Source organism: Equus asinus, chromosome 20, assembly GCF_041296235.1.
Source record: "Equus asinus isolate D_3611 breed Donkey chromosome 20, EquAss-T2T_v2, whole genome shotgun sequence".
In the NCBI taxonomy this organism is placed as follows: domain Eukaryota; kingdom Metazoa; phylum Chordata; class Mammalia; order Perissodactyla; family Equidae; genus Equus; species Equus asinus.
The window spans coordinates 17,190,124-17,210,594 of record NC_091809.1 but is presented as its reverse complement, the minus strand read 5'-3'; the positions used below and the strand labels follow the sequence as shown (position 1 = coordinate 17,210,594).

General features: G+C 63.0%; 2 protein-coding genes across 5 annotated transcripts; both read right to left on the bottom strand.

Moving 5' to 3' along the window:
• Window positions 1-171: 171 nt before the first annotated feature.
• Window positions 172-9,939, bottom strand: MAP2K7 (mitogen-activated protein kinase kinase 7). Of its 2 annotated transcripts, XM_044753218.2 has the most exons (12): window positions 9,726-9,938; window positions 7,987-8,034; window positions 4,791-4,932; window positions 4,563-4,629; window positions 4,339-4,452; window positions 4,137-4,256; window positions 3,844-3,951; window positions 3,572-3,751; window positions 3,383-3,463; window positions 3,123-3,265; window positions 2,512-2,557; window positions 851-2,375 (listed from the first exon to the last, which is right to left on the bottom strand). In XM_044753218.2, the coding sequence occupies exons 1-12, from the start codon at window positions 9,847-9,849 to the stop codon at window positions 2,241-2,243; spliced, it is 1,308 nt and encodes a 435-aa protein (XP_044609153.1). In that variant the 5' UTR covers window positions 9,850-9,938; the 3' UTR covers window positions 851-2,240. The 2 variants fall into 2 exon arrangements, with proteins under 2 accessions (XP_044609154.1, XP_044609153.1); XM_044753219.2 differs by lacking the exon at window positions 7,987-8,034 and having other exon boundaries at window positions 172-2,375; window positions 9,726-9,939.
• Window positions 9,940-11,199: 1,260 nt separating this feature from the next.
• LRRC8E (leucine rich repeat containing 8 VRAC subunit E) lies at window positions 11,200-20,261 on the bottom strand. Of its 3 annotated transcripts, none has more exons than XM_014861966.3 (3): window positions 19,100-19,228; window positions 15,596-15,738; window positions 11,200-14,434 (listed from the first exon to the last, which is right to left on the bottom strand). In XM_014861966.3, the coding sequence occupies exons 2-3, from the start codon at window positions 15,731-15,733 to the stop codon at window positions 12,191-12,193; spliced, it is 2,382 nt and encodes a 793-aa protein (XP_014717452.3). In that variant the 5' UTR covers window positions 15,734-15,738; window positions 19,100-19,228; the 3' UTR covers window positions 11,200-12,190. The 3 variants fall into 3 exon arrangements, with proteins under 3 accessions (XP_014717452.3, XP_014717451.3, XP_070347980.1); XM_014861965.3 differs by lacking the exon at window positions 19,100-19,228 and adding an exon at window positions 15,940-16,178; XM_070491879.1 differs by lacking the exon at window positions 19,100-19,228 and adding an exon at window positions 20,141-20,261 and having other exon boundaries at window positions 11,206-14,434.
• Between the last annotated feature and the right edge of the window lie 210 nt (window positions 20,262-20,471).

Below are 20,471 nucleotides of genomic sequence, written 5' to 3'. Positions count from 1 at the left end.
AACACCCGCTACCAGCCCCAACCCTGCCTCAGTTTACCCCCGATGTAGAGGCCTCATTGGCTACAATGGCACCGCTCCCCCAGCCGCCACCCCTTCAAGGCCAGGGCTCCCAGCCCTCTCCCACCCCTCGCTGCCAGGTGCCACCATGCCCACGACACACAACAGACTCAGTGGAAGAAAAGGGAAGGGTTTTATTCTCAAGCGTCTAAGGATTTACAAACGAGGGCGTTTCGTTTTAAAAACGGACAGGGCAATACTGGCGGCCTGAGAGGGGTCTTGGGCCAGTGGGCTGGGCCAGGCCGCCCCAGGCCCCTGCCTGCCGGCTCCGCCCTCTGCCTGGTTGAGAGGGATGGCTGGTGACCGGTGACGCAGGGGAGGACGTGGGAGAGGGGGAACAGAGGCTCCCCCAGGACTTCCACTTAACACTGAAGGGGGGGGGGACACACACTCACAAAACAGAAAAGAAAGTTAAATAAAAAGAAACCGAGGCAGCCGGGCTCGGGTCTGCGCGGGCTCCCCGCTCAGGCCCCTGGGGCTGTGGGCCCGGCCAGGGAGGGAGCGGAGACCGGGCTTGTGGCCCCCCACCCTGCCCCATCCCCTCACAAAGGGGACTTGGGGCCAGAGAAGGTGGCCGTGCCCCCGGGGGGCAGAGAGAGGATGACTTGGAGTACTTCTGAAACATGCGGCATCTTGTGACTATGGCGAGTAAGGAGTCAGAGGATAGAGGCTACAGGGCGGCCTAAGTCTAGACGCGGCGGCTACATCCAGCGAGGGGCCTCACCTTTGGCGTGGTTGGTTTTTATGGTTTTGTGGGGTTTTTTTTTTCTTTTTTTTTGTTACTTTGTTTGTTGTCCACTTGATTTGCATGCATGACCAACAAAAAGAAAGACCCCCCCCCCTCCTGCTCTGGCTGCTGCGGAGGGCTGGGGGGACCATGGCCTGGCCTCCAGGCGGGCTAGGGACTGGCCAGCCCTGGGTGAGTCGAGGGGCGCTCAGGGGCACCATGAGGGCGTGACTGCCTCCGCACGCCCAGCCCTCGGCCTGCCCACCTCTGTCCCTGTCACACGTCCTAGAACCCCCGCATCCACTCCCTGCACCCTCCGTCCTGCCTCCCTGGGCCCCGCGGCCCCCACTCCCGCCATCCCTTCCCTCTGCCGCCTCCCTGCTGCACCGGCGTCTCCTGCCCTCCACCTCGCCCCGCGCCTGCCTTCCCTGAAGGCCACCCTGGGTGGCCACGGCCCCTTGGGCTCCCTCCGCGCCCCCTGAGGTCCTCAACTCACCCCCTCAAGCTGTGGCCAGTCTCCAGCCCTGAGGGAGGAGGAGCCCCCAGAGCCTACCTTCAGGACCAGTCTCTCCTGGGCTGGGCTGGGCCGATAATGCGCAGCGGCCCAGGCCCCCCGGCTCGGCCCCCAGCCCTCCACTGCCCACGGGTGGGCAGGTGGGGGCTCCCCCACAAGCAGCTCAACATGACTTTGGTAAAAGTTTCTGAAGGTACCGACAAACCCCATGAGACGAGCTCTTCTCCTCCCCCCACCCCCAAACGCCCCACCAAGTACAATAAAATACAATAAACTCCAAAAAGGACCCCCTGAGATCAAAGAGAGAGAGAGAGAGACAGAGAGAGACCGGCCCAGGGCCGGCTGCAGTCGCAATGCTCAGCACGCCTTCCCACGGCCAGGACGCCACTCATTGCTCGCTGGTGGCCTGTGGCCCCAGGGGTCCCGCGGGTAGCGGGGCAGGCTTGGGCCAGGAGAGAGGCAGAGGCAGGGAAGGCGATGGGAAAGCCAGAGAGGTAGAGAGGGAGGTGACAGAGAGAGGGACACGGGGCCAGGAAGCGTGTGCGTGGGACAAGGCGGAGGGGAGAGCCCGCGGGGGCGAGTGTGGGAGGGTGCAGGACGGGCGGCTCTCTCCCAGCCCCTGGGGGCCGCCCCAGCCCAGAGGTTACGGCTGAATAAATAGCGAGTCTGCTCGCGGCCTGCTGTCTTCCGTTCACAGTGTCTGTCGGGGGACGCACGGCCGGCTGAGCCCGGGTCAGGAAGGGCTGGGCCTGGTGGCCCGTCTGTCCACGGCTGGTGGGCAGGGAGTCGGGGGTGGCTCGGCGCCCCCTACTTTCTGTCCTCAGCCCTTGGCGGCCGTCCAGGTCCCAGGTCTCCCCTGGCGGGCAGCTGGGTGGCCGGGTGGGGCAGGGGGGCCTGTGGCCATGCCCCTGGCCCCCGGCAGGGCTGGCCGCCACCACGTGGCTACCTGAAGAAAGGCAGGTGGTGCTGGCTCAGGACTCCGCTAGTCCGGGGCGACTCAGTCTTCGCCATGACGTCCTTGAACCAGGATGCCACATCCACCTCCAGCGTCTCGTAGCGCCTGATGAAACTGTGTTCCTGCAGGCCGAGGAGGGGCTTAGGCCCAGGGCGCTTCCCTGCTGGCCTGGCGCTCAGGCCCTGGGCATCCATCTGAGGGCGGGTGGGGAGGGGACCGGGGCGGGGGCCTGGACAGGAGGGGAGAGCAGGTACTCACAAGTAGCTTATTATACTTTGGTCTCTTCCTGTGATCTTTAGTAAGGCTGGAGAGAGGGGAGGGAAGAGAGGTGAGAGTCAGGGAGAGGCCGGCACCCCGTGCTCAGCTGCCCTCCCACGGAGCCAGGAGGCTGCAGGATCGTGGAAGGAGCCACTGCGTCCTCTGGCCCTGTGCTGACAAGTGGGAAGCCTGCCCCCAGTGGCAGGAGGGCCTCCCACCAGTTGAGAGCCTGAACTGGGTTGTGAGGTGCCCGTGGGAGAGGGGCGGGGGCTCCCTGGGGGAGACACTCGGCACGCAGAATTCTGTTCCAAGCCCTTAGTTCACACTGTCCCGTGGGGAAGCCCAGGGTCCACCCTGCCAAATGCCCCCAAGGCCAGCTGTCCCCTCGGGCCGAGTCCAAACCCAACTCATGGCCCCCAGGGCTCAGCTCGGCTCCTGTGTGCAGTCCCTGCCACCAGCCCCTCCTCACTCAAGGCTATCCCACCCCCAACCCGGGGGACCCCCTCCATTCCCTCGGGCCCCGGATCCCCCGGCTGGCTGCCAGGAGCGCGGGGCCACACCTGACCTCGTCCCGCCTCCCAGCGCGGAGGGCCGGGCCGGGGGCTCCTCACCAGTCTTTGACGAAGGACTGGAAGTCCCCTGAGAAGCCCATGTGACCGGGCAGGAGCGGGGGCTCCTCCTGCAGGACCTTGGTGAGCACCTCAAAGTCCGTCTTGCAGTTCTTGTACGGAAACTGTCCCGTCGCCAGCTCCACCTGGACAGAGATGGCAGCTGGCCAGGTGGAGGACGGCTTCTGGCCCGCCCTGGCTCCCTCCCTCCGTGTCCAGAGAAGACCTGGCCCCCAGCCCTCGGAAACAGGGCCCCATCTCACCAAGGAGATACCCAGGCTCCACACGTCGGCCCGGATGTCATAGTCTGGCTTGGTGGGGTCTGGAGGGTCAATGCGCTCAGGCTGCCAGTGGGAGAGGGGAGAGGGGAGGATGTCCCCTGTGGCTGGGGCAGGCGTGCCCCCGGGTGGTCCCCCAGCCCCCCAGCCCAGCGCTGCTGGGCCCCCACTTACTGCCATGTAGGCGGCGCAGCCAGCGCTCCGCGTCTTGGCTTTGGAGTCGACGAGACGGCCGCTGATGCCGAAGTCGCACAGCTTGATCTGGCCCCGCTCGTCCAGCAGAATGTTGGAGGGCTTGACGTCTCGGTGGATCACGCCGTGCTTCTCCTTCAGGTAGTAGAGCGCCTTCACGATCTGCGGCGGGGATGGGGCGGGCACCAGTGATGGGGGGGCCAGGGCCTGAGGGCCACCCGCCTGCCCGGCCGTGCCCCTGCCCTGCCGCTCACCGCCACCGTCATCTTGCCCAGGATGCGCTCGGGGATGGGGCCCTGCATCCGCTTCTTGAGCTTCTCGGCGCACGTGCCCATGAGCTCCATGGCAATGAAGACGTCCGTCTGTGGGGCAGCAGGAAGTGGCTTGGGGGCTGCTGCATCCTCCTGCCCACCCCAGATGGTTCCATCCAGGCAGGGGGTGGGAGGGCCGGGGGGGTGGGCGATGCTCGGAACTGGCAGGGAAGCCCCTCCCACCCTCGGGGAGGGAGTTGGGCCCGGGGCCCGCAGGTGGGCAGGTGCGGGCTCACATTGGTGATGAAGGTCCCGAAGCACTGCACGATGTAGGGGCAGTCGTGGCTCTTGAGCACCACGTCCAGATCCATGAGGATGCGCTTGTTCTCTTCCTTGTTCCCCGAGCGCCGCATTTGCTGCATGGGATGGGAGAGGAGGGGAGCCTTAGCACGCAGGGTGGGGGCCACCCGGGGCGGGGGTGGGGAGGAGGGGGCTCACCTTGACGGCGATCACGTGCCCTGTCTTCCGGAAGCGCATCTTCCATACCTGGCCGCAAGTGCCACTGCCCATCTCCCCCAGGTTCTCCAGGTCGTTGATTTCTGCCTGGTAGCGCTGGGAAGGAAGGAGAGCCCAAGTTGGGGGTCGGGCCTCTGCCCCCTGCCCCCAAGGACCTACCCAGGTGTGGCCTACCCGCACCCCAGGGGCCAAGGGCAGGGCGGTACCTGGCCCCCGATGGTCAGGTAGCCCGTCTGCTTCATGATCTCCTGCAGCTTCTGGTCAATCTCAATGCTGGGGGGACACGGAGTAGGCGTTGGTGGACGGGGGATCCTGGCCGAGCCGAGGCCACCCCGGCCCCCTACACACCGGGGTTCCCACAGATTAAACCACCGTCCTCTGACACGCGCCTCCCGACCCCCCCACTGGCCAGCGGCCCCACTCAGACAGCTCACCTCTCCATGCTGCGGGGTGTGAACAAGGTGGGTGGCAGCCCCAGCATGTGGCGGGGCCGGGCGGGCGGCGTAGGGTGTTGCGGGGAGCTCTCGGAAGACGGGGAGCGGCTGCCGCCATCATTAGCCAGCGGGAGCTGCAAGGCTGGGGGGGTGAGAACCAGGGGCGGGGAGGGGGTGAGCTCCCAGCTGGCCCCAGCTCCAGGGCTGGCATTCTGGGGGGCTTAGGACCCTGGTCCTCCCCTCCCTGGCATCCCTCAGGTAGGCCAGCACTGCCCCTCCCTGCTGGGCCGGAGGAGCTCCCCACCCCCAAACCACTCTTGGGGTGCCTTCTCCTACCCCCAACCTGGAAGGAGATGCAGTGGGCTGGCGGGGAGGGCTGGTCCCCAGAGGCTGAGGGTGTGTCCCCAAGTCTATGCTGACAGAAAAACGAGGCCTGGAGGCTGATGGCATCGCTCAGCCAGGCGGCCTCCCTGGTGTGTCCGTCTCCTCCCCACCTCTGCCTGGGAAGCAGGCCCAGGGCCACTGCGCCCACATTCTGGACCATGTGAGGGGGGAACGCCCGCCACGATCAGCCTGGGCTCTGGCCCTGTGGGCAGCACTGAACCTGGCTGCCCAACAGAGGGAGGCGGACCACCCTGGGGAGACAGCGGGTGAGGGACCCAGGCTTCTGGCTGCCTCACCCCACATTTTATTCCAGGGTCGGGGGGCCACCCTCTGGCAGCCTCCCAGCCTGGCCTGTAGAGCTGGGGCCAATGGAGGCCAGGGCAGAACCCCAGGCTGGGCCTGTGTCCTTCGGGTAAGGGGGTCCAGGTGGCACAGCCCCTCCAGGGGCTGGTGGGACTAGGGGGGCGGGGGCTGGGCCAGGCGAGGGGGTCTGGTTCTTTCCAACAGCCTGCATGCGGACAGCTCGGGCATGCTCCAGGCAGGCAGGCAGGCAGCGGGCAGGCAGCGGAAACCCCAGGACGGGCAGGCGGCGTTAAGGGGTGGGAGAGTGGGTGGGAGACAGACAGACAAACAGACAGATGGGAGCCAAGACTTGGGGCCCAAAGGAGGCGCTGCAGAGACAGGCCAGAGAGGGGCCCAGGACAGGAGTGCAGGTTCCCCGAGGGACTAGCAGCCTCCCTGGCTGGGCTGGCCACAGGGTAGGGAAGTGGAGGCCAGTGTGGCCCCTGGAGGGGACAGACGGTGCTCCAGTGACGCCCCATAGCCCAGGGGCCCTGGCACTCCAGAGAGGGGTCCCTGGCTGGGGAAGGCGGCAGCTACACACATTCTCCCAGGTTCACCTGTCCGTGGAGGGAAGCCTGTGGCCTACCCCTCAGCTACTGCCCCCTCCTCTCTCTCCACACCTCCCTGCTGTGGCCCACCGTTCCCTCCCACAGTTCTGCAGGCACCTGGTGACGGGCCCGGTGATCAACGGGGAAGGACAAATAGGCTTGACTTGCTGGCAGCCGGACACTCTCCTTGCCCCGTTGGCCCTGGCCCCTGACTGCAGCCAGAGCAAGGGGGCAGGTCTACAAGCCTGGCCTGCAGTTCAAGAATGGGTGCAGGACTGGCTAGAGCCTGGCAGGAGCAAACGAAGAGCTCTGGGGACCCCGAGGACATGGCCAGGCCCAGTGACCTCGCCTCTTGCGGTCCCTCTCTGCTGCTCCGGCCCCGCTTTGCCCCATCCCTGCATCTCTGCTCCAGCAGGGCCGGAATCAGGGTCTTAAGCCCTCACTCTCTGGCTTGGTAACCTCTGGGGCTCCCCCTGCATCTGGGCTCGCTGGAGACACTGCCAGGTTCCTGCCCCTTGGGGGTACCTGGGCCCCTTTTCTGCCCTGCACTGTCAGCTCTCTGGGGCGAGGACCACACTACTGCCCTCTCCACATCTCCCGGTGCCCGATGGGTCCCCTCCCTCACACAGTCTCCCAGGCCCCTGAGGCTGCCCCAGAGCCCGGAAAAAGGCTGTCGGGGGACAGAGGCTTCCAGCTGGCCCCACAAACTGAAGCACATGGGGATCTTAGGGAGCTGGTGTGGGTGACTAAGGTGGGGGTCAGTGGAGATACACGAAGGCCCAGTGAACAGAGGTCACAGGAGTGGTGATGCACCACACGGCAGGGCGGGAGGGCAGAGTGAGGGACAGCAGCTGCACGAGAGAGGGGGACACAGAGAGAGAGAGAGAGAGACGGAAGGAGGGAGAGAAAGAGAGAGAACAAGAGAGGACACAGGGGCATGTGGCCATCAGGAGCCACAGATGTACCAGGCTGTCAGCCCAACATGCACGCACGCACGCACACCCGGCGTGGCACAAACTCCCACACACATGCAGACAGGCAGACGACATGCCACAGAGCCTCTGACAGAGCCAGCGACCCCCCCCCCCCGCCCCCGCCAAGACTGTGTACACACAGTTGGCCAACCTAGTCCCACTTACACACCAGGACCGCCGGCCAGGTCTCCCACACGCGCACATCCACACACAGGCACATCCCACACTCATCCGCTCCCAGACCTGCTGGACCTGCGCTTGGCCTTGGTGGGGCTGTTCCCTCGGCCACGGTTCACATGTCCCCCCACCTCCCATGAGGCTCAAACGCCACCTACTCTAGAGGCTCCCCGACCGTCCCCTGCAGGACCCCAGCCCTGATCTGTCCCGCCTCTTCTCCGAGCCCCGTCACCTTCTCCAGGCTCCCTGATTGGGAGTGGGCTCCTTGTTCCTCGCCCCACCCCCAGTGTCAGCCGCACAATGGCATGGACCCGGTCCCTTGTATTCACTGCTGTGTCCCTGGTGCCTGGAACAGGCCAGCACACAGGGGCCATCGGTGTTCGCTGAAGTGTCGAAATGGCTCAACAGGCCAGTCCCCCCACTGGCCCCACTTTCCCTCCCTCTCACATACACACACTGGCACACACGCATGCCCCTAGTCATGACTCCTAGTCAACGAGGGCGCCCGTTTCCTCCTCCAGGGAGTCCAAACCTGTGCCCGAGAGGAAGGCAGGGGCGAGAGGTGACAGGACACAGAGGAAGAGGCCAGGCGGCCGGACGTGGACCGTGTGGAAGGGGCGAAAGTGAGAGAGAGAGAGAGAGAGAGAGAAAGAGGAGATGCGCACGCGCACACACGCAGCATGGGGGGGTGGGGAAGGCATTCTGCGGCCGGGGCAGCGGTTAGGTCAATGGTGCAGACGTCCCAAGCGGCGATGATAAAAAGGCTGGTACCTGCTCGTTGGGACGGGGCAGGAGCAGGGCTTAGAGTGATCACAATAACTGGATGGGAAAAGGAAGAAAAAAACAACACCACGATAAATCACAACAGAAACCACCGATCTGTCCAAAAGAAAAGAAATCAAATCATAACGAGGGGGAGGCGCGAGGCACCACACCGCAGAGATGGGGAGAAACCGACAGAGATGGAGGACTGGGAGGATGGGATGGAGCACACACAGACGCCTGGAGGGGGGCTCCTCGGGGGGCCTGCCCGCCGTGGGCCTCGCCATGCCTCTCTCTGCACCTGGGACGGCCACCCCCTAACGCACCCCGCACTGTCCCCTCCATGCTGGGGCTGGCGGGGTAGCAGCGCTGCAGAGCCCAGCAGGGACCCTCCAGTGCTGGCCAGGTCCTGCTCCAGGAGTGTCCAAGCCAGCATCACCACCTCAGGGCTCTCTCTGGGGCCCCAAGAGACCCCTCCAGGGAGGAACCCAGGTCAGAAGAGGGAGGGATGGGGAGTGAACCGTACACAGGGGCGGTGGGGGGCAGGCTGGGTAAGCGGGAAGTGCTTGGGGTACCCAAATATGGGGGTGTCCTCCCCTCCCATCAGGACGACCCCCCGAAGAGTTACTTAAGCTACTAGGTCACATCGCATTGGAAGGAACATAAAGGAGAGCAACTTGCTGGGTCAGAGTCACAAAAAGCGCGTATGGGGGGTGCTGTCCATCAAGTCTGTGGGGAGGGGGAAATCGATGCCCTCCAGCTGAGAGAATTTGGGGAGGGGGTTCTGGACGCTAGGTGTGCTCATGGTGACCCCAGGCCTGGTGTGGGTGCCAGAGGGATGGCTCTGGAGTCCAGAGGACAGAGGACAAGATGAGACAGTGGGATCAGAAAGGAGGTGCATGTTTGCTGGAATGCCTGGGTAGCCTCAGGTGTCCCCAGGTTGTGGAGGTGGGTGTGCGGGAAAGGGGAAGTCACTTGAATCCGGGTGACCGAGTCCCCGGGATGGGGGTTGAGTATTTTTGAAGGGGCTAAAGAGAGTCGCCTAGACGGTGGCAGAGAAGCTAAAGGGGGACAAGAGGCCTGGTGTATGCGGGTAGAGTGTGCAGAAGGCAGTTTGCTGAGCCCAATCACAAAGTGCCAGGCAGGTAAGGAGGCATCGCCAGACACAGTCACAGGGTGGGACTGGGAGAGTCATCTGGTCAGAGGAATACAGGGGTTCTATGTGACCTCAAGTGTCCCCAGGCCAGGTGTGTGCCTGTGTGTGAGCGGATCATCCGCGGAACCGGATGACAAGGGCACAGGCGGGGAGAGGGGATGGGGCCTCTTGACAGTCACTGAGATGGTGGGAGTGGGATCCTCTGGTCAAATAGAATGTGGACATGTTTGCGGGGACCTGGACGTGGTCACGTTCGCGTGGAGTAGGGGGCGCACGGCTGGAGCAGGTGACAGAGGCTCCGAGGATCACGGTGACGGGGGCGGGTCACAGACGGGGGGCCTGGCCTGGGCCCGGGTAACCGGGCTTCAAGTGCCGCCAGTGGGAACCCTCAGGCCGGGGAGGGCTGCCCCACGCCCCCCGGGGCACCGTGACCCTCTCCCCGCTAGCCGACAGCGGGGGGGGGGGGGGGGGGGGGGGGGGGGGAGGAGAGAGCGCGCCCCGGAAGCGGGGGCGGGGCCTGGCGGCGGGGGCGGGGCCTCCCGCGACGCGCGCCCCGCCCCGCTCGCCCCCTCCCCCACGCCGCCGTGCTTACTGGGCCTGGGCCGCTGGGGGCTGATATCCAGGTTGAGGTCGATCCTCCGCCGGGCCTCGCGGTTCTCCTGCTTCAGCTTTGCTTCCAGGCGGGACAGCTTCTGCTCCAGGGAGGACGCCGCCATCTTCCCCGCCGCCGCCGCGCACCGCCCGGCCGCCCGTCAGTCCGGCAGACAAACACCGCACTGCGCCTGCGCGCGGATGACCCCGCCGAGCCGCCGTCTCCCCCGGCACGGCGCATGCCCGCGGCGCGCTCCCGCCCTTCCTTCGTGAGAACCTCTGCGCGTGCGTGCTGCGTCGCAGCCAGAGGGATGACGCCGCCTAGAGCTCTTTGCTGGCAACGTGCAAATCCCCCACCGTGTTGCGCATGCGCGAATTCCCGAGCGCTCCGGCGGCAGGAGCCCTGTGGAAACCCACTCGCCGTTCTGCCGAGAGCGGTGGGCGGGGAAAGTGGCGCGCATGCCCACAGAGGGGGAGACGAAATCTCGCGCGTGGCGTGTGCTGCGCGTGCGCAGCCTTGGCTCTTTCCTCGGCAGCCGTCTCCCGTGCCTGTCGCGGGTTTGTGTCCTCCGTCTCCTCGCTCTTCCCGGCCCGGCCCTCTCTGCAGCCACGCCCTCTCGGAATTGCCTCTCTCTTCTCGGACAGTGCTTTATTAGGATCCCTGTTATGCATAATTGCTGCCTCCTCACCATAATTAGGCACCCGTGGGGAGCCCTTTCCATTTCAGCAAGCTCGGGGTTGGCCGAGGACAGGCGGGAGGGGCGGGGTAGGGCTGGGGCCACTGGGAATCCAGCGGCGTGACCTCTGACCTCGGCGACGGGGCCAAGGTCAAGGCCAGAGAGTTCCAGGTCAGACCCGTGTGGGACATTTTTAAGACTTTGCCGAATGTGTCTCGCCCCGGAAATGTGAGCCCAGGCCCTGGACAGTGCAGAGGACAGGGCTTGGGGTTAGGCTCTCCGCCTGGCGCCCCCTGCAGTCTACAGATTTCCTTTAACTGGTCTGAAGGGTGCTGGGAAAATGTCCCCACCTGGAACCCTGGGTCCCGGAGAGCCCCTTGCCTCTGCTTTTGGGTGCCAGGGGGAAGCTCGCATTTTGCGGGCGCGTGGGAGGTGGCCGAGCCCAGGAGGTCAGGGTCAGGCAGCTGTGCCAAGTGCCCTGTCGGCTCCTGGTCTAGTTCCGGAACAGTGATGGCGTTGAAGGCTCATGGGGACTCCTCTGGTGATGACTTACGGATGGAGCAGATGCAAACCGGGAGAATAACACAGAAGGCAGAGGGAAAAGGGTTCTCCAGAAAAAAAGCTAGGCTGAAGATGCCACCCGCTTTCTCCTTCTGATTAGCTGAGGTCTCTCTCAGCCTCTGCTCCCAGGACAGACTCATACCTTTGATTCTGGCACGTTGGTGTTGCCACTTGCCTTAACTGGTCTGGTGAAGTAGAAGGCTTAGACAATGGCAGGAGTGGACACAGCTCGGAATTATAGTTCTCGTGATTAGTATTATTTATTGAGCACCCACTGATGCTCCCTCCCACAGGGACGTTCGAAAGCTAACGTCCCTGCCTGTCCTCAGAAAAATGCACCCTCCGCAGCCATCCTTAGGATGTCCGTGAATGGCCCTCTGGGGGACCCGAGGGAATCTATCGACTGCCTGAAGTGGTTTGCAGAACTCTGTGCACATGAACATTTTCCTAAGGAAGGAGGTGGCCAGCTTCAGTAGATTCTCCAAGGCTCTAGGCCCTGAAACCCATTCAGGATCCCTGCTCCGGACATCCAGATAACTGTTCTGTCGGTCAGCGTTTCCCCACATACATGCCTAGGACCACCTGCCTCGGAATTACCTGGGATGCTTACTTACAAACAAGTTCCTGGCTGCAGCCGAACATCCTGAGTCAGTCTTTCAGGGTGGGGCCTGACATGTTTTGTTTTGGGCATGTTGATTTTGATGCATAGCCAAATAGGAGAACCATTTTTCTGTGTTCACATGTCCGTAGCAAACAACTTATAAATAAGGGATTAGCATCAAGGTGTGGGAGGGGAGGAGGTGCTGGTCCCTTGTGTCTGTGTCCCCTCCTTGGGAGAGAACCCAGATGTAAGCCATTTTGTTGGGGGGGAGGGGAGAGGGTTGAAATCCCATTGGGATGTACCCCCACCCAGTAGGTGGCACTGATTGAGCTGGAATGTCCAGGGGGAGGGTAGCAGTTCTGGCCCAGGGCTGGGAGGCAAACCAGCCACCCAGAGACATGGGTGTGGTTTTGGTCTGAGAATCCTATGACTGAGTTAATCCGTCCATTATGTTCCACCCGGAATCCACAGCCTTCCGTCTCTCCCCAGACAAACCAGTCCCCGGATTTTGTCTGCTCCTCCTCTCCTGGCTTGGGCCCATTTGGCCACTTCTTTGGAAGACAATGGTAGAGATTCGGGGCTGGAAGCATCCGGAAGGGCTGTACCTCCACCTACCCCTCCCTACCTTCACTCCTCCTCCATCTTCTCCCGCACCTCTCCCGGCAGGCCCTCATAAAGGGTGTCCTCCACCAGGAGCCCCGCCTTCTTGAGCCCCCCACAGTTGCCGAGTTCTTCTGGCAGCCCCTCCAACCGGTTGCCCTTGAGCTCCAGGCGGCTGAGGGCCCTGAGGGCCCCCACCTGGGGCGAGAGCTGGCTCAGATGGTTGTAGTCCAGCAGCAACGTCCGCAGCTTGCGACAGAAGAAGAGTTCATCGGGCAGGGCCTCCAGGGCATTGTAGGAGAGAGCCAGGTGCTGCAGGTTCTGGAGGAGGCCCAGCTCGGGCGGCAGGGAGCGCAGCCCGTTGTGAGAGACGTCCAGCAGGCGGAGGCCAGAGCACATGCCGAGCTGGCTGGGCAGGGTCTCCAGCTTGTTGTGGCTGAGGTAGAGCTGCTCCAGGCTCCGGAGCTTACGCACGTGCTCGGGGACATAGGCGATCTGGTTGTGCCACAGCCTGAGCGTGACCAGCTTGCGACAGTGCTGGAAGCTGAGGATCTCCTCAATGGACCGCAGGTGGTTGTCCTTGAGGTCAAGCTCCTGCAGCGCGCCCAGGCTGAAGATGGCGTGGGGGATGCGCTCCAGCCCGCAGGCCACCAGCTCCAGCTCCCGCAGCACCGCCAACTTCTTGAGGCTGTTAAGGGCCAGCAGGCGGGCCCCGTCATTGTGCAGGCTAAGCCGCTGCAGGTGCCCGGCCACGTCGGTCACACTGGCTGGCACCTTGCTGGCGTTGCTCCGCAGAGACAGCACCTTGAGTTGCTTCAGCTCCCGGAGGCTCTCGAGGGTCGCCGCCCGAGCCAGCTCCGGGGGGAAGAGCCCTTCAAGGTGCAGCTCCTCCAGGCCACGCAGCCCAAACACCCAGAGGGGCACCTCGCGGAGCTCCTCACACTTGACGCGGATGACCTTCAGGCGGTCCCGCAGGAAGATCTGCGAGGAGAAGGGCAGCCTGGCGGGCGAGTGGAGCAGGCTGAGCTCCTGCAGGTGCACCAGCTGCGAGAGGCCCGGGGGGAAGGTGATGTCGCAGATGGCCTCCAGCCGGAGCGCCTCCAGCTCGCTGAGCTCAAAGACAGTGTCGGGCAGGCCCGGGAGCATGCAGAGGGCCAGCTCGAGCCGGCCCCGGGCGTTGCGCTGCAGCTTCTGCCGCAGCTTCTCGGGCGTCCACTCGTGGTTCAGGTTGAGCTGCTTCAGGCGGCTCTCGCTGACCTCAGAGAGGAAGACAGCGAAGCGCTTGGAGTAGAGCGAGTCATACTGGTCAATGAGGTGCAGCATGAAGGCGAAGTCGTTCTTGACGTCGGGGATGTCACCCATGCCAGTCTCCTCCCGCACGGAACGGAAGGAGTACTCCTTGAGGGGCCGGTGGAAGAGCCAGTACAGCGTATAGAGGCAGGTCAGCCCATAGACGCACACGAAGGAGATGTAGCAGAAAGCCAGCTTGGAGAACAGGTGGGCCTTGGTGTGGTTGCAACAGAAGCTGGCATAGCCTGTGACCTCTGAGGTCTCCACCCTGCAGGCCACCAGGAAGCTGATCTTCTCCACGTAGATGAGATTGTAGACCAGGATGGCAAGGAACTTGCAGACTTTGAGCACCGTCTGCCGGATGTACATGGTGTACAAGATGTCTCCCTCTTCCACATGCACGCGGAACTTCTTGACCTTCTCGAACAGGGCCTTGGCCTGCTCACCCTCCTTCTTGTCCAACAGAGTGACGGCCGGTGGCTCAGTCACCACCTTCTCAGGCTCTGCCAGCACCTTCTCCTTCTCACCTTCCCCTGCCTTCCCGGGACCCGCTGTGGCCGCCATGGCCACCGTCGCCCGTCCAGTGGTGGGGCCCTTATTGTTCTCCCCGGAGACCTCGGACAGGGCCCGCGTGGTCCACGGGGAGTCGAAACACTTGCCCAGGATGGAGATGAAGTGCTCGATCTTGGAGCTGGTGCCGGGGAACTTGAACCAGAAGCTGGTGCAGACCATGAAGATGAGCGTGTGAATGACAACCAGGTAGGGGAAGTACTTGGCGTACCAGTGGAGGGCCGTCTCGTAGCAGAGCTGGTTGATGAAGCTGTACTGCTGCAGGTCCAGGTTGTTCTTCAGGCCCCTCACCTCCCGGAGGCCCCCCATCTGCTCCGAGACCCCCCGCGGGAGCAGCTGCTGGCACGGGGCCTCTGATGAGTTCTCCTGGGGTTCATGACTGGGCAGACAGATGATCTTGTCCTGCGTCACCTGGGGATGGGGGAGAGAATGAAAAAGAGGGTGAAGGAGCTGGGACAGCCTGGGGAGTCGGGGAGAGAGGAGCAGGCTGATGGCTGGAGGCTCAGATCCCTGACTGTCCCCGGCTGGCTGTGACTTTGGAAGAGTCGCTAAACCTCTGAGCATCGATCTTTGTCTGAAAAAGAGAGTTGGGTTGAATTGTGTCCTTGCAAAAGCTATGGAAGTCCTAACCCCAATACCTGTGAATGTGGCCTTGTTGGGAAATGTCTGTGCAGAGCAGGTGTAATCAAGTTAAGATGAGGCCGTTGGGGTGGACCCTAATCCAACACGACTGTGTCCTTGTCAAAAGGGGAAATTTGGACACAGACGCAGACACACACGCACACAGAGGGAAGATGATAGGAAGATACAGGGAGAATGTCAATAAGCCAAGAAATGTCTGCGGCCGCCAGAATCTAGGAGCGAGGCATGGACCAGATCCTCCCTCACATGCCTTGAAGGAAACAACTCTGTCCACTCTTTGGTTTCAGATTTCTACTCTCCAGATCTGAAACAAAGAATTTTTCTTTAAGCTCCCCACTTTGTGCTACTTTGTTACAGCGGTCCGTAGCAAATTAATAGAGTTAACTAGTTCTTTCTAGGTTCCAGGGATAAAACTGAGTATTCTAAAAGTGTAGACTGCCATAGCCATGCGGAAGACTCTGGGGCGGCTGCCAGAGGTGGTGGAAATGGGAAGAGGTCAGAATTTGTTGGCCAGTGGACCTCAGGCTTCCCCGTCTTTGCGTAACAGGAAGACTTCCGGAATTCCCCGGGCCCCGCCCCTCTCGTCCAGGCCCCGCCCTAAGGCTCCACCTCTTACCCAGACCCCGCCCCTCAGCCTCCATCCCTAAGGCTCTGTCCCTTATCCAGGCCCCGCCCCTGCCAGCTGCCTAAGGCTCCGCCTCTCACCAGACCCCACCCCTCCAGCCCCTATCCATCTGGCTCTGTCCCTTATCCGGGCCCCTAAGGTGCTGCCTCTCATCCAGGCTCAGACCCTCCAGCCCTATCCCTATGGCTCTGTACCTTATCCAGGCCCCGCCCCCTCTATCTGCCTAAGGCTCCGCCTCTCATGTAGGCCCCGCCCCTGCAGCCCCTGCCAGATCCAGCAGCCGGCAGCCAGGCCCCGCCCCTTACCTGGAGGGTGCAGCCGAAGACCCCAATCATGAGCATGGCCACAGTGAGGTACTCGGCCAGCACGTCCCACCAGGGTTTGAGCACCTTGAGGGCGGGCTGCTGCTCCGTGAACTGCTTGAACTCGGCCACCGGAATCATGCTGCCTATGGGAGAGGAGGAGGCAGGGGGTGCAGAGACTCAGGAAGGGGCGCCTGGCAGTGGGTCCCCAGAGGAGCCAGACACACCTCTGCTCCGAATCTGCGCTGCGCCATCCCAAGTCTGGCAGATCCCTGCAGCCGCGTGCCCCCCTTCCCCTCTCCCCGGACCTCTCCTGCTTCCAGGAGCCAAGCCACCCCCATTCTCACCGCGTCTGCTCCCCGGGACCCCTGCCCCGATCTGACTCTGCCTGCCCTCTCAGAGCTCAGGGGGGGCCGTCCGCAGGGCCGCTGTCCTCCAGTCTGCCCGTGTGGCCTCCTCCCGGAACCCAGGCATCTCCTCCCACCGTGACGCCGAGGCCCCAAACACTCGTTCTGTTGCTCGCACTCCAGACACCCGGTATCCGGGTGCCAGTCCCGGCTGTCTCAGCCACGGGACCAGAGATCCTGCCGAGGCTCGAGACTTCCGGGGCGTGGGCCCCCCACCCCCTTCAGGGGCGCTCCGGGCACCACCTCCAAACTCTAACCGGAAAAGCCGGCTGGAGCCTGGCTCTGGTTACGGGGCCCCAGGGGCAGGGAACTGAGAAGCTGAAGGCTGATCAGCCCTGCAGGGGGACTAGGACACCTGAGTTTTCTAAAGGGGCTAGTGCCCAGAATCTGAGACAGACAAGAGACCTGAGCTCTGAGAGGCAGAGGATCAGGAACTGGAAAACGCTCAGGGAGAAAGCCAGCCTGACACCTACGACTGGGACAGGGCTGGGCTCCCAGGCTCCTGGGCGCCCGGCCCACTCTGTCTGTCCTGGGTTTCATTTTAGACCAAGGTATCATTATTCCGGATACAGAGGGCCAGGAGCAAGTCACACGGGGGCGTGGGCCACAAGCTGGGACATTACCTTCCCCGGCAGGCAGCCGGGGGGCCTCCGTCCTCCCCTCTCCCTGAGTCTGGGAGCCGAAGGAAAGAGAGACAGCAAGAGCCCCACTGCCTCCCAGGGGGCTCCTAGGCCGGCTCCCCCTCCCAGCATCCACGTTGCCCAATCTATAGCCCTGGCTTTCTCACGCAGGTTGATGGAGCCTGCTGTCTTCATCCTGACACCCTGTCACTGGGCACCAGGCTCTGCAAGGGAGGGAGGCGTCTGGGCTGCCCGCTGGTTCTCGAGACTCCCTCCATCTCCTGGGGGGAACCTGGCCCCTGTCCTACATCTCAGCCAAGTGCTCTGACACCTCCATGCCTCCCTTTTTGGTCCCCTGAAGACCCTGGGGTGACTCCTGGGTGAGGACGAGGTGGAGTGGGCGGGGTTACAGGATGCAGGCCCCGCCCACCAGGCTGAGGGCGGGGCAGAGCACCTCACCCCTAAATCCCCTCAGAGGCTCCCACCTCTGTACCCTGTGAGGGGATGGCACGCAAGGGATGGGCACACACCTGCCCACACCCAGGCTCCCAGGCTCCCAGGCCCCCTGACTCAGGCCTGACTCACCCAGCACCAGGCACACAAAAGGGGGGACCCAGAGCACAGGCTAGCTCACATACGGGCCTGTCACTCACGTTCAGCTTTATACTCTGTCCAAACAAAAAGGCAGGTGAAAAGACCCCAGTGCATCATAGTCAGTCTCAGTCACCAGGGAATCTGATAACAACACCCGAATGACAGCTCAACAGCCCCCGGGGGGCTGAATGTACATTGCAGCCACCAAAAGGGACACGTGGGGTCACACTAAAGTGTGTAATTTGTGCATGTGAAGACACAGTGCAAGAACACACTGAGATGCAGGGACACCCAGGACAAAGGAGCCAGCCATACACCCTCTTCCACTTCTGGCCACCCACTGTCCTCCTCACCCCATTGGGACCCTGCAAGGGACCCTGCTCGGCTGCCTAACCTAAGAACAGCAACTCTGGGGGCTGCGGCAGAAATGCCACACAGACCGACAGGGACCAACTTTCTCCGTGAGTCCATGCCACCCTTTAGGACCCATGTCATGACGGTGGAAGCTCGCCACCTGCATCCTGGGTTCACAATCGAACGCAAGAAGGCAAAGACCCCCCAGGATCCCCAGTGGATGGCCCAGCGGCTCCCATGGAACAAGGTGTACACACAGCACCCTCAGAGGCAGACACAGAGGTTATCATTATCTGTCTCCATGACTCAAACTTGATGGTCCCGAACCTGCCATTAAGCTTCCCCAGACACAAGACTGGCCCCTTTTGTCTGAGCAGGGATGGTGGGAGGATCCAGGAAGAGGGGCTCTTGGGGTGGGGGTCCAGAGAAAAACAACAACGGGGCCACGCTCCACTTACAGCCCCCAGTGCTTTCAATGCCGAAGTGCTTTATCCCAACTGTGTGAGCGTGGGTGTCAGGACCTCCTTTCTCAGACTCCGGGGAGTGAAATAACTTGCTTAAGGTTTCACAGCCACAGGTGGCATTTGAGGTGAGACCCTCAAGTCCCCTCTGTATCCACTCTGTTCCATCTTGGGCGAGAACCTCTCGCTGAGAGGCAGCATCTTTGTCAAAAGAACCCCTCAGACGGGGGTTCTGGCAGAGAAGAGATGGGAGGACGGCTGATCTGCATGCCAGGCTGGGGGGGAAGGGGGGCGGTTCTCATCAGCCTAGGATCAGGTCCATACCCCCTACCCAGGCTTAGCTCCGCCCATCCATGCCTCAGCCCTGCTTCTCCTCTCTGAGACCTTCCCCAAGCCCCCAGCTTGACTCCAGAAACATGGCGGTGGTGGTGGCTCCTGGTCCAGCCCCGATCCCCACCCACCTCCCATGCTAAGGGGCAAGGAAGACACAGCGACTGTTGTCAGCTCTGACCCCCTGGAGAGCCTAAGGTCCAAACTCTGGCTTTTACACAAGGGAGAAACTGAGGCCTGGGTGGGGGACGGTCTCACCTAAGTAGCAGATTTTGGGTAGGGTCCCAGGCCTGGGGACTCCCAACCCAGTATTTCTTCAAGCTGCCCTGCCAAGACTTGGGGATGAGAGAAGTCTTGAAGCTCAAGACTCCCAGAGAGGGGCAGCCTGGTGAGGACTCCACATGGTAGGGCTCTGGGACATTGAGGGGCTCACAAGGATGAGTTGTGGCGGTCGTCTAAGCAGCCAAGGAGAGGGGAGCATGGTCAAGACCCCCAGGGTCACGCCCAGCCTGTTGATCTTCACTTTGTCCTTGGCCAGGCCCTCCGGGCTCCCTGGACAGGCGCCCTTGGGCTGGCCCAGGCCGAGCCTCTCTCTGCCCCCACCTCCCTCCCCAGCTCCTTGTATGCCCCGGACGCCGGCGGGCTCGGCCCTAGTGCCAGCCGCACGTGGAGCGCTCCTCCCTCCGGCCCGACCCCCACTCTGCCATCGCAGTCCCCAGAGGAGGAGAGCCCCTTACTCACCGCTCCGGGGCCAGACGCTGGGCCCAACTCCTGGATCCCTGGGAACGGAGCGGCCGGGACTCCTGCAGAGTTCCCGGGCCAGCCTGGGTGAGTCAGGGGGGCGGGACAGGAGCCCGGGAGCCGCCCCTCCCCGCCCCTCCCGCCAGCCATCTCGGCCCCGCCTCCCTCCGGGCGCTCCCAGGTCGCCCCCCACTTCTGGCGCTGTGGGATCGCGAGGGGGCGGGGGGCAGCGGCCGGCGGGAGGAGCAGGGGCCTTAGCACCCTGAGCTCGGCTGCAGGCGAGCCGGACTCGGGGTGGGGGAAGCCGAAGGGGGCTGGAGGCACTGAGCTCCCAAAACCAGCCTGCAGGCGCCCTTCTGGGAGCCAGGCTGCATAGACTGTCCGGAAGGTGCGAAAGCTACGTCCCCCCATCCCCACCCCCACCCCAAGGTGCAGCCACCTGGCCTTCAGGCCCAACCAAGGAACCGGGTGACCAGGGTCCAGGGAAGGGGAGGGGCTTCCGCCTTCCTGCTCTGACCACTCAGCCACCGGGAGCAGAGTGAGGGTGCTCTCCTGTCTGACCCTGCCCAGCCTCGAGGCCAGCCCTCCGCTGGAGCAGGAGGAGGAGCAGCTGCTCCCAGGTCCTCGGGAGAAGGGGCGCCCCGGGCTAGAGGGCTCTGGGAGCTGGGGCTGGAGTCCGGCCTGGGAGGCTGGCTTCTAGAAACGATGACTCTGCCTCCCCACCTCCACTCTTTCCTCTCCTGGGCTGGGTCTTAGACTAACAAATTGCTCAATTCAGCCCAGAGGCGTCTGTGGTCGGATCTTAATCCGCTCTGCCTGCAAAACTCAAGGGACCTGGATTAGGGTGGATGAGACCCCTCCCCCACTGGGAACAAGAAACCCACGAATTCTCCAGATGAGAGGCAGCCCCAGACCTGAAACCTTGAGGATTGGGACCCCCTAAGCTTAGGTTCCTCTGTGAAACCCGTCAATGAGCCCGACCCTCAGGGACCCGACCTCTGTGAAGTCCTGGGATCAGGCACAGGCAGCCCGAAGACAAACCTTCATTGTGCTGACAAGATAAGCGAGGCCCCCTTCGCTCTCAGAGCTTCTGTCCTAGCCTGGAGAGATGGCCAGTAAGCAGGTAAACAAATCAAGGAACAAGATAACGTCAGTTTGTGACAGGGCTGTGCATACTGCATGTGCTTGTGCAAGAGCTCTGAGGTCACTGGGATGGCAGCCCCAGGAGCCCCAGACACATGGCACTTCAGCTCTCTGCTGTGTCCCCAGCACTTGGCATGGTGCCTGGGCACACAGTGGGCCTTCAGTCGATGATGGACGGGTGGATGATTGAGCTGTTGGCCCACCTTGGGCTCCTCTCGATGCAGACCCT